The following is a 12,765-nucleotide window of genomic DNA, read 5'->3' as shown; positions in this document are numbered from 1 at the left end:
AAAAAAAAAAAAAAAAAAAAAAAAAAAAAAAAAAAAAAAAAAAAAAAGGAAAATGATGCAACAAGAAGAAGTCAGAACCTCTCATTAATAACTGTCAATGTGAATGGTTCCAGTTTCCCAATCAAAAGACACAAATTGCCAGAATGTATCAAGAAACAAAATCCAACAATATGAAATATACAGGAAATATATCTACTCAAAATATATACAGGAGCCGGGGTTTAGCTCAATGGTTCTGCCGCCTGCCTTGCCAGCGCAAAGTCCCAAGTTCAGTTCCCAGTACCAAAAAGAGAGAGAAATTCAGAAATCGAAGAATGGAAAACAATATTTTGTGCATTGAGAACCCAGAGAAAAGCAGCAGTAGGTATCCTAATTTCAGACATTGTGGATTTCAAGCGAGAGTAATCGAAAGATGCAGTGAGAGTCACTGCATACCGGTGAAGGGAACAAGTCAAAAGGACGAGATAACAATTATCAACATCTAATAGCCAAAATAGGGCACAGCAGAAGGCATCACTATCCTGGAACTCAAGTTATACTCAAAAAGCTACAATGACAAAAACAGCATGGTTTTGGCAAATAAAATAGACATGTAGATCGATGGAACAGAACAGAGGGTGCAGAAACAACTCCAAGGACTCTCAGGTACTCAATTTTGACAAATGGCCCAAAAACTTATGCTGGAGGAATGATAGCCTCTTTAGAAACGATGCTGGCCAAACTGACGATTCACATGCAGAAGACTGACTCACATATCTCACCATGTACTAAACTAAAGTCAAAATGGATCAAAGATTTAAATATTAAATCAGAAACAATCTGCTGGAAGGCCAAATAGTTGACACTTTTGAAGACATAGGCAGAGGCAAGAACTTTCTGAGCAGAACCCCAAATGCACAAGAAATAACATCAAGAGTCAACAAATGGTACAATATCAAATTTAAAAGCTATTGCACAGTAAAGGAAACAACCAACAGACTGAAGAGACAAACAAAAGAATTTGAAAAGAACTTTTGCCAGCTATTCTTCAGACAAGACTGCTATCTGCAATATACAAAGGACTCAACAAAGTAACTTCCCCAAATAAAAGATCCAACTAAAAATGGGCGTCTGAAATGAGTAGACATTTCTCAGAACAAGAAACACCAGTGGAAACTAAGTGCATGACCAAATCTTCAACAGGACTGGTCATTAGAGAAATGAAAACAACACTGACATTTCTTCTTACTCCAGAAAGAATGGCTATGTCCAAGAAATAGGATGAGAACACACGCTGATGAGGCATTTCATATCCCATCTATGGGAGTGTAAGCTTGGATAACTTTTATAAAAATCAGTATAGGGTTCCTAAAATAACTAAAGAAGAAATTCCATTTGACCCAGGTATTCCTAAAAGTGTAAAAGCATCACGTTATAGTGACACATGCATACCACAATTATAACAGCACAAATAACAACCACTAAATCTTCGAAGCATCCTATACGTCCACCAGTAAATGAATGGGTAAAGAAATGGACAAGGAGAATGTGGTATTATACACAATAATATTGAGTTCTAGTCTGCCATAAAAAGCATAAACTTGCATCATTTGTAGGGAAACGGATGTGCCTTGAGACCATAATGTTAAGTGAAGTCAGACACACAAGCTTAAATATTTCATTTTTTTCTCTCATATGAAAAATTGAAACTATGAATAAAGAGCAAAATAAAAGACAGGTAATAAGAGAGAAACTTTTTTTGCATGTGGGAAAGGGACCTAGAGATGGAGATGGATTTAAAAAATTGGTATGTGTTATGTGCATGTACCCACTTCCTATGAGCAGTATGAACATTATGTACTGCAAACGTACTGAAAAACGTGTATGAGAACATAAGGTGGAGTTGAGCAGGCTATTTAGTTCCAGCTACCTTGAATGTAGAAATAAAGCTGTATAGAAATGGCAGACAGGAGAAAGTATCCTGGAGAGGTAGTTGCCATTTGTGTGGAGGTGCAGGTCCTTGTTGCTAGGCAACTAAATATAGAACTCAGTCACGTGAAAGACAAAAGGGTGAGGTCTTATGTTTGTCTTTGCTCTGTGTGCTCTCAACTGCACATGCCTGTTGATGAGGATCATACAAACCAGGTAGAGACAGAAAGAGCAATGGAAAGTACTGGTTCCTCTCCTGGTAAGTTAGTTATTCATTAAATTTGGTTCTAAAGCTTGGTGTGGTGACACACGCCTGTAATCCCAGCACTTGGGAGGCTGAGGCAGGAGGATTGCTGTGAATTCAAGACCCACCTGGGCTGCATAGTGAGTTGCAGGTCAGTCTCAACTACATAGTGAGTCCCTGTCTCGAAAAAACAAACAAACAAAAACAAAACAAAAATTATATATATATTTGTTTCTCTGCATAAGCTGGCGTCCAAAGAAATGTCTAGGATACAATACAATAAAATGTCTTAATTTTTGTTTTATTTTTCAAGGTGTGATTGATTTCAGCATGGGCAGAGAGTAAGGTATTGTGAATAGGGTGACTGACCATTTGGGTTTTAGGGGGACTGTGTGGTCTGCAAGACTGTCAGTTTTAAAAGCAGGATAGTTCCAGGCAAATCAGAGAATTAGTAGGAGATCGTAAAACCAGTGTGGCGAGGGGGTCAGATTGATAGGAGCAGGTCCTCAGGGAGGAGGTAGATGTGCTCTAGAGGAGAAAGCGAGGAGTCCCGTCCTGGAGGCCGGTGACTGCCCCTGAGACTGGGACGGGGAGTTCACAGAGGAAAGGGAGATACGAGTGCTGACCCTGATGGGTTAGTAAGGGTGAAAGTCCTGGAAACCATTTATCCTTCGTGAGCCTGTAGCCGTGAGTGAGTAAACTGCATTGCTTCAAAGGCGAATTGAAGAAGTTAAAGAAAACTTAAAAAGCTTTGGCTTTCAGATGACGTGTTTACTTGCTAGCATCAGCTAAGATGGGAGTTAAGATCTTTAGTGGAGACTTTTATCAGCTGGATGCCAAGGACTTGGAAGTGAGTGGAAGAGTGGTTGGTAAGAAATGTGAGCTGGGGATGGTGGTGCACACCGGTAATCCTGAAGCGGGAGGAGCTCTGGGAGCTCAAGGCCAGCCTAGGCTACATAGTGAGTTAGGCCAGTCTGAACTCCATAGAGAGACCCTGTCTCAAAAATGCACAAAGGCAATGAGTAAATAATAAAATAAAATTTAAAAATTAAAGGATAAAAATAGAAGGAAAGAAATGTAGAAGTTAGTGCAGTTAGATTTTGCAGGATGAAAGATGTAGTATTGCTTTTGTGGGCTGCTGAGAGCAGGAGGCTAGAGTTTGAACCGTAATGTATATGAGGCCTCTGAGAATGGTGTTTCTTGGACAGAGCCTTCAGTAAGACGTACTTTCTTTAGAGCTCATGTTTTACAAGGCATATAGATGAACCCAGCCTTCCTGAAAGAGGTTGAAGGTGTAGTTTGTTCCCTCTCTTTTTCTCCTCCCTCTCTCCCTCTTTCTTCCTCTCCCCTTCTCCCCCCTTCCCTCTTTCCTTGCTTCCGTCTTTCCCTCTTCCCAACACTCGCCCTCTTCTTCCTCTTCCTCTCCCCCACCCCATCCTGCTGTCAGAAAATAGAAGTTGTACGGAGGTGGAGGGGAGCTTGAATCAGGCTAAACGAAGCGTGAACTAGAAATGCATTCAGAGTTCAAGATTTGATTGGCACTTGGTTAGCCATCTTCATCTTCCACCTCTCCTATACAAAGCGTCGCACTAGTGTGATGAAAGATTCTTTTAGAAACGAACACTCTTCTTATGAAAAGCTGTACTTCTGTCGATGTTTTCCCGCCGACGGAATGAAGGTTTTGGTCGTGACGCGTCTATGTGATCAGGTACCCGCTTTAAGAGGAAAGAACACAAACCTTCAAATGTAAAAAGTTTCTTTAGCATAAAAAAGGAATGGCAAGGAATCCCAAATGTTTAAAGGTTGAAAGCATCGCAAACTCCATAAAATTTGAACATCCTCATTATTTAAGTCCTGACACACCTGCGACATGCATTTCTCTGTAATGTTTTAAATCGGCTCTTCATTTACCTCCTTTATGAGAATTACTTTGTTACATCGCAGTTTTGATGGCAGATCCGAGGGTATTTTTTTTTCTCATTGTTTAGAGACAAATTCAGCTTCAGAACTTATTAGTAGCGAGGGCAATAATTACATGCTTTATGATCGAATTTCAGAAAACCTTTATCAAGTCTCTTGTTTATGAATTATAATCGGTGAGTTTCATACAGTGCATTGTTGAGCCCTTCCTGTAGTCTTTATGGAGGTCTACCCAATAAGAGGAGCCCTCAAGCATAAAGTGTAGCCTGGGAGTAATCTGGTTTGCGACATAATATATAATAAATGTCTGTTTCCTTTGTTTTCAGTCTTGTTGCCTTTTCCTCTATTTTTTGTCAGTTAGTGAAGATGACACAATGTGTGGACATTTTCTCCAGCATATAAAAAGAATTCTTCCTAGTATATTCAGAATAAAGTATCAACTACAATATTACAGGCCCCTAGAGCTTATTTTTGCTCCTGCCCCAGGTTTCTGCACCAAACCAATATTAGTTTCTGTTTCATTTTCTTTCCCTAGTACCTGACACATCTGGCACTTTCTTTTTTTCTGAATATGAAAGTGCTTTTGTTATGATGAAGGAAAGAAATGAATAGGTGTTGCCAGGCAGACCGTATGCCAGGTAAAACAATTCCCCATTTTTAAAAAAACTGGCAGTAAATATATTTGAGCAAACATGGGGACCCTTCCCTGGCAATTCTAAAACGGCAGGTCCTAACTCTTTGTACTTTGCCTTATTCAAATGAGAGATAGCGTACGGCACTGAAGCTTGTATGTCTGGTTTATTTCACGAGCAGCATGTTTCCCAGGTGCACCTATTTTCCTACAGATGTCTCAAATTTGTCTTCCTTTACTCCCAAGTATTTTTCCATTATGTATAGATACCACATTTTTTCTTTACACAATCATACAGGCTGCCTCCAAGAGTTAGCTATTGTGAATTGTAGTGCTATAAACATTGTTATGTGTGCATCACTGTAGTAGGAGGTCTTAAGCTCTTTGGGGAAGATACCTAGAATGCGGATAGCTGGTTCATATTGTGGCAGCAAAGTGCCAGCCAGCATATGCAGCTCTAGTGTTACAGCTCCAGAGCTCACACACAGCTCTAGTGTTAAAGCATCAGCATCTACAGCTCAATGCAGGTAGTCCAGGGAGTGGAAGCCGCACCGAGGAGTCTCGGAAGCAAAGTGTACAGCTTTATTCTTAACTCTGGTGGGTCAGTCTGGGATTTGCAACTCAGCCAGAGCTGGGTTGTTAGACACTGCAGGAAGGGGCGGGGCTACAGGCACATCATTTCATTGGTTAGAAAATTACAAGTTTCAATGCTTCATTCACACGTGGACCCAGCAACCAGAGTTTCCCATATAGCAGGTTCATTGGTTAACACAGTGCGTTGAGTTTTACCTTATTTGCTTGTGGTGGGAAGGTAGAACAAAGAAAATTCCTGAGATCTTTCAGATAGCATGGGCTCAGGCATACCTAGCAATGTTAAAAGCATTAGAAGGAAATCATCTTTCCCTGTTATTAAGTCCAGCTTTAGCTACAGAGAAAATTATTTCCATTTTACTACTACATATTTGAAGGCATTCAAGAGACTAAGTTAGAGGTGTGGATGCTAAGGTAAAATGAGCAGAATAACTATATGTCAAGTACAGGTACCTAATAACTTCAGTAAACATAAATATTATATGCCATAAACGTGATCTAAACTGAACAATATGAAAAATCATAATGGGGAAAGGGGAATTAGAGAAAGAGGAAAGGGTATTAAAAAGAAATGAGTTGCATTACAAATACGTACCTATTCCCCAAGATGACTGTAAACTGCACATACCACAAACATATACTAAAAATAAATAAATAAAAATAAAATTGCAGGCAATCTGATGCCTTTGCCTTAATAAGACAGTTTTCTTTTTCTTAGAGATAAAAGGGGAAGAGACGTAACTCCCAAACCTACTAGATATTCAAAATGTGAGTTTATGTTCTCTAAAATCAAATAATGAATTCTAGGAACAAGGTATGTTTAGAGTAGGAAAAGTGTATTGAGAGAAAGAAAGCTTCTACTGCTGCCTGCCTTGCAAGCGCAAAGACCCGAATTCGATCCCCAGTACCCGCCCCCAAAAAACAAAAAAACAAAACAAACAAAAGAAGAAAGCTTCTAAGACAGAAGAGGGTCCAGAATTTGGTTTGCCCACCCATCCCACTCTTCAAAGATATTTTATACAGCCAAGCCATGTGGTGAGGTGGGTACAAAGTGAGACAACGCTACAAAACTGAATGTAAAATTAGGAGGTTGGAAAAAACCATGACCTACTGTCAGACGAAATGAGAATAACTGGCATGAAGACAGAAAATTCACAGGACTAGGAGAAGTTTATTAATGAGCATGGACCCCAGTCTCAAAGGGAGTGGAGCTCCGAATCAAAAAGAAGCAAGGTTTTTATAGGGCTGAACAAACTTGTAACCCTGGGCTTCTCTAGATGAGTTAGGGTAGTAGCTCTCTTCAGGGTCTGTTTGTTTTGGATAAGGTTTTACTGTGGTTAGAGAGTCTTGCAGCTGTTGATCTAATCAGCAGGATGTGAGAAAGAAAGGTTAGAGAAGCAGAAAGCGCAGTTAATAGCCTGGGGTGGGGGGCCGCACAGCTAAAGTTTAGTTTACTTTTGTCTTTCACAATCAATAAGATTACAAGTACAGTCACCCAGGTAATATTGATTAAATGGGGATTAAATGGGGAAATTAGCTGTATAGCTAGCATATGTGGAACGAAGAAGGCAATGGGCTATGGAGGAGATTGATGCCTATTTAATATCAATCACTGTATTTATCCGCAGAGGAAGTATGTAGGTGTAGTACCTTTTCTCTTTTTATAATGCTAACCAGTGAATGTACCTCAATTGTTATCTATGCTCAGAGCCCAGCCCTGTCTAACTGCCTAATAAGTTTTAGCTAACTTATTTATTTGTAAAACTAATATGCTTAACAGATAGCACATTTTTATGAATTTATTTCTTTTTCTAGAATTATAATTAAACATGAATATGTACTTCACTGTTTGTTTCTATTTTTCTTTGTATACAGAAATACACAAGATGTTTTAGAAGATACTAAAATGAGTGAAAGTGATCAAGGACTTGCAGTTTAATAAAGATATGAATAGAGACTACAATGAGGAGACATCAAATATAGAAAAAACTAATGTAAAGCATGACATTAATGCAAATTGACCTAAGAAGTGTCCTTATTTTTGATGTCTCCAGTTTTGACAAATGAAACACTTTCAATAGTTATGCAAGGACAACATAAAGCAATACATTGTTAGACAAAGTCACCCTATTCTTTAGACTCTAATTTTGCTCTAACAATTTTATTCTACCCACATAATGTAGATAATTGTATAAGCACCCTTCTTCCAACTTCAACCATTATCAACATAAAGCCCGGTTGGTCTCATCTCTGCCCTCCTCACTCTCCACACCCATTTGTTCAGATCAAATCCAAATAACTTTCTTGAGTTCCTCAATTTTTAATCACTCTATTCTTTTTCTTCCCTGACTTGTTTACTCAATTCTATCACCTGTCTCCTTTTTCTTTTTCTTTTTGCTTTTAGCATTGCAGCTGTGATGGTCCAACTCTCCCAAGACACAGATCCATAAAGGTCAGCACTGCACCCTGAGAACTACAGGGGAAAGAGCAAGGCAAGCAATGCCTTTTACTCTTCTGCATTGGACAGATAGTTCCATAATGGGGGCTGTGAAGGATGGAGCATCCATGAGGATCATTCTTCTGTTTCTCTGGCTGGAGGTGTCTCTGATCTCTCCCAGCCTCTCCCAGGCTAGGCCTGCCCAACGTCTCAGTTCTGTAGAAGTGGTGACCCCCTTGAAAGTGAACAGCAGGGGCAGAGGTGCAAAGAGTACAGGATGGCTCTCCTATAGCCTGCTATTTGGGGGCCAGAGACATGTTGTTCACATGAGGGTCAAGAAGCTGTTGGTTTCCACACACCTCCCTGTACTCACCTACACAGAACAACATGCCCTCTTGGAGGATCACCCCTTCATCCCTGATGACTGTTACTATCATGGTTATGTGGAAGGAGCCCTTGAGTCTCTGGTTGTTTTCAGTGTCTGTTTTGGGGGATTGCGGGGAGTGTTACAAATAAATGACCTCGTGTATGAAATTGAACCCATCAGGCACTCTACTACATTTGAACATCTAGTTTACAGTTTAAAAAGTAATGAGACACAATTCCCACCCATGAAGTGTGGTTTAACAGAGAAGAAAACTGCATACCAGCCCTTGGAATTTGAAGTAGATGAGAACTTAGTTCAGAAAAACAATTCTGCTGGAGATTGGTGGACCCACATATGGTTTCTGGAGCTGGTTGTAGTGATAGACCATGATTTCTTCATTTACTCACAAAGCAACTTGTCAAAAGTTCAAGAGGACATATTTCTTGTTGTTAATATAGTGGATTCTATGTATCATCAGTTGAGTACCTATGTGACTTTGGTTGGGATTGAGATTTGGAATCAAGGAAACATTTTCCAGATGACAAGTATAGAACAAGTTTTGAATGATTTCTCTCAGTGGAAAAAAATCAGTCTTTCCCAGCTACAGCATGATGCTGCACATATTTTCATAAAAAGTTCACATATAAACATACTTGGTCTAGCCTATGTTGCAGGAATATGTCATTCTCCTATTGACTGTGGAGTTTGTAATTTCCAGGGAGACCCTTGGTCTCTCTTTGCTAACACTGTGGCCCATGAGTTGGGTCACATTTTGGGTATGCAGCATGATGAGGAATTCTGTTCATGTGGGAAAAGTGGTTGCATCATGAGTGCTCTCAGAATACCAGAAGCAGAGAGATTCACCAATTGCAGCTATGTTAATTTTCTGAAAACTATTTTAAACCAAGGATCATGCCTGCACAATTTTCCAAGACCAGCAAAAGTCTTTCTGCTTAAACGCTGTGGGAATGCTGTGGTTGAAAGAGAAGAGGAGTGTGATTGTGGAGCAATACAGCAGTGTGAACATGATCCCTGCTGTTTGTTAAACTGTACTCTGAGGTCTGGAGCTGCTTGTGCTTTTGGACTGTGTTGCAAAGACTGCAAATTCATGCAATCAGGGGAACTGTGCAGACAGCAGGTCAATGAATGTGACCTTCCCGAGTGGTGCAATGGCACATCCCACTGGTGCCCAGAAGATGCACATGTGCAGGATGGGATGCCCTGCAGTAAAAATGCTTACTGTTATCAAAAGCAATGTAATAACCATGACAAACAGTGCAGGGAGATTTTTGGCCAAAAGGCAAAGAGTGCATCTCAGAACTGTTATAGAGAAATCAACTCTCAGGGAAACAGTTTTGGCCACTGTGGTACAAACGGCATGGTATACATAAAATGTAACATATCTGACATCTTATGTGGGAGAATTCAGTGTGAAAATGTAGAAGACATGCCATATCTTCAAGATCATTCTGTTTTGCGGAACACCCACGTCAATGGTGTCCCATGCTGGAGTATTGGCCATCACTTAGGGCTGAGCATACCTGACATTGGTGAAGTGAAAGATGGCACTGCCTGTGGAGCAGGAAAGATCTGCATCCACAAGAAGTGTGTCAGTCTGTCTGTCCTGCCACAAGTCTGCCTTCCTGAGACTTGCAATATGAAGGGGACCTGCAATAACAAGCATCACTGCCACTGTACTGAAGGGTGGTCCCCACCCAACTGCCTGCACAGAGGCCTTGGAGGTAGCATTGACAGTGGCCCAGTGTCTACAACAAAAAGTGTTTTCTTAACACTAGTTGTGACTCTTTCTGTGTGTGTTTTGATTTGTCTCTTGACTGTTGGGCTTTATATATATATATATGTATATCCTCAAATACGTTCTGGTTCCAAGCAGACTGAAGATTACTCATCAGGATAAGAAAATGTCTGATTTAAAACCTATGCATGATTAAGGTTTAGTTCCCAGGCAGTGAAATGATAGCACATGGCCCAAGCTGAGCACATTTCTGACAGTTTATAGAAAGATACAATGATTTTTCCTTTCTCTGGACCAGAAACTTTGTCATTAAATACAGGTCATTCTTAACATGCTCCTACCTACTGTGCATGGTCTGACACAGCAAATAAAGCTTATTTCTTCTCTCAACAACCCACTTTACTCTTTTTGTGTTTGTTGGGCAGTGATATGACTCATTGAAGAGCAGAAGATAGACCTCAGAGTTTCCGAAGGTGAGTCTTCCTCTCTACTGCCACTTAGTAATTTGGGAAACTAAATTTTCTGACATTCTGTTTCAAATCTGAAAAGAAAGTCTTCCTCTATACTGACATTTAGTAATTTCAGAAAATTACTTAACTTTTTTGACATTCTGTTTCAAAATATGAAAAGAAAGGAATGATGATAATATTTGTCTCACTGAACTTCTTGGGTTTTCATGGCATACAAGTGAGAGAAATGAATTCTTAATGAGTATGAACAGATTGTTCTTTGGTTAATAAACCATCCCTCTTGACCTTGGTCCCTGGGTGCTTCCTGAGTTCTCCACTAGATAAACTGGCCCTGACCCCACATCCTAAATGGCTCTTCCTGGCAGATAATACATCAGTCCAGGAAACAATGACCCAATTTTCCTGCCACAAAGCTCTCCCACTTTCTAGTCCTTCCCACTGGGAAATTCAAACCTGCCAATGGACTTAAACCTCACCTCTGGCTGCAGCCAAACATCTGCCTCCATTATGCCCCCTCCTCGTATGGCCCTTTGCCTATATAAAACCTCACCCAGCCAGCCCCTGCCCCCGCTGTACTCTCTATTGTTTGAGACAACCAGGCACCCTGTCCTCTGCTCCCTGTTCCCCTAATAGAAGTCTAGTTTCGGGTGTTTGTGGCTCTGGCTCAATTCCTATCCTCTCACTTCCTAGTCATGCTTATCTATTCTAATATTTTAACTTAATTTGACCATGTAGGGTATCTGCTTTGAATAGCAAAATATAAACTCCATGAGGGCAGGATAGTCTTTATCTTTTTGCTCACTATTATATCCCCCAAACCTGGAACAATGCCTAATACAGAGTAACGTTGAGTGAAGTAATAAAGTTGGAGTACTAAATGAATGGGGTATTAAATTAGAAAGACTAAAAATAATACTTTGTCCGGTATTGGGGACATCACTTTGGTCATCTTTTAAATGCAGCTGTTTGTGTCTGATGCACTTTGCTGGTATTTTTTACTTGGTTTGTCTTCTCCTCAGTTTTCCCTGAGCATTTTTGAAAGTCTTCCTGTGAGAATAGATCTAGTCAGATATCCTTTGTATTATTCAGGTAAATAAAGGCTGGGGATTTAGCTCAGGGGCTCTGCCACCTGCCTTGCAAGCACAAGGACCCCAGTTTGATCCCCAGTACAAAACAAACAAACATAAAAACCACAACCAAAACCTATTAACCAGGTAATTTCTCAAAAGTACTCAGCAAATTTAGTCACATGACCCTCTAGTATTATTTTCTATTATCCTTTGCTTTGTAAACTTGGCTATTTTCTGTTTAGAATATATTTGGCCATGTTTCCCTCTGCACTTCTGTGTGCATGCAATTTCTACTCTCAAATGTTGTTTACCACCCTCCCCTACCCTTTTCCTTAGAAAACTCCAATTCTTCTCTCAACAGAAGCTAAATGACACATCTTTGAAAAATAATTTCTCTTTATTAGTGCATATTAGTTATATAGGATAGTAGGTTTCATTTTTGTATATTTGTACATACATAAAACATATTTTTACCTGTTCCCCCCTTTATTCTTTTACCTTTTTCCTCCCCCTCCTTCCTTAGATCCTGTTTTCTAGTATGCTGCCTTCTGCATTCATGTTCTTTTTCTCCCTCTCCCTCTCCATGTATATATGAATACACATGACAGAAAATATGCAATATTTGATTTTCTGTGTCTGACTGATTTTACTTAATGTTTCATTTGTTTTCATGCAAATGACATGATTTCAGTTTTAAGAAAAGTATTCCTGTATGAAATGTGAGGTGTCCCACATGTGTAATACTGCTATTTTACTTAATGTTTCATTTGTTTTCATGCAAATGACATGATTTCAGTTTTAAGAAAAGTATTTCTGTATGAAATGTGAGGTGTCCCACATGTGTAACTTTGTGGTCACTCATTTGTGGTTTGATGCATTCTAGGAAAAGATGAGGAAGGGCCTAAAAATGTACCAGCCAGGGACAGAAGAAACAAACAACCAAGATGAAGCTGTGTAACTTAACTATTCCTGTTATGTATTTTTCATTGGTTGAGTTAATTCAGGATAGATCAATCCAAGTTTATCAAGATTGTTGAGTAGAATTAGCCACCTTATAACAAACATACACTCATACCCCCAGTCTTTTAATTTGGCTTCCCCCAAAAGCAGACTTAGAGAAGGAACTTAGGTAGAGTAAATTTACCAGGTATGATTGAAATGTACAGTGAACATTTTAAATTTTATTCAAGTAAAACAAACAGTGCCATTTATCCCCCTTGCTTCAAACATACTTATTCCATTCTTCTTGCCATTTTCTGAAGCAGTTCTGGAAACCCACTTTTATGACTGTCCTTATGAGGCATAATTCATACACACACAATACACACACACACAGACACAGAAATGATGCTGCTGAGTACCATCCAACAC

General features: G+C 39.6%; 1 protein-coding gene across 5 annotated transcripts in view; it reads left to right on the top strand.

Moving 5' to 3' along the window:
• The window catches only part of Adam21 (ADAM metallopeptidase domain 21), a 25,523-nt gene extending 15,279 nt beyond the window's left edge, over positions 1-10,244 (top strand). For 4 of the 5 annotated variants that reach the window (XM_033766691.1, XM_033766689.1, XM_033766690.1 and 1 more), the window contains one exon: positions 7,699-10,244. In XM_033766691.1, coding sequence (XP_033622582.1) covers positions 7,794-10,016 — 2,223 coding nt within the window. In that variant the 5' untranslated portion in view covers positions 7,699-7,793 and the 3' untranslated portion in view covers positions 10,017-10,244. Of the gene's footprint in view, positions 1-1,686; positions 2,168-7,698 lie in introns of those variants that run through there. The other variant, XM_033766688.1, reaches the window with a different exon arrangement.
• The last annotated feature ends 2,521 nt before the right edge of the window (positions 10,245-12,765 follow it).

This window comes from Fukomys damarensis, unplaced genomic scaffold, assembly GCF_012274545.1.
Source record: "Fukomys damarensis isolate Sample0158 unplaced genomic scaffold, DMR_v1.0_HiC HiC_scaffold_21, whole genome shotgun sequence".
Classification (NCBI taxonomy): Eukaryota; Metazoa; Chordata; class Mammalia; order Rodentia; family Bathyergidae; genus Fukomys; species Fukomys damarensis.
This window is presented reverse-complemented; position numbering and strand designations above follow the sequence as displayed.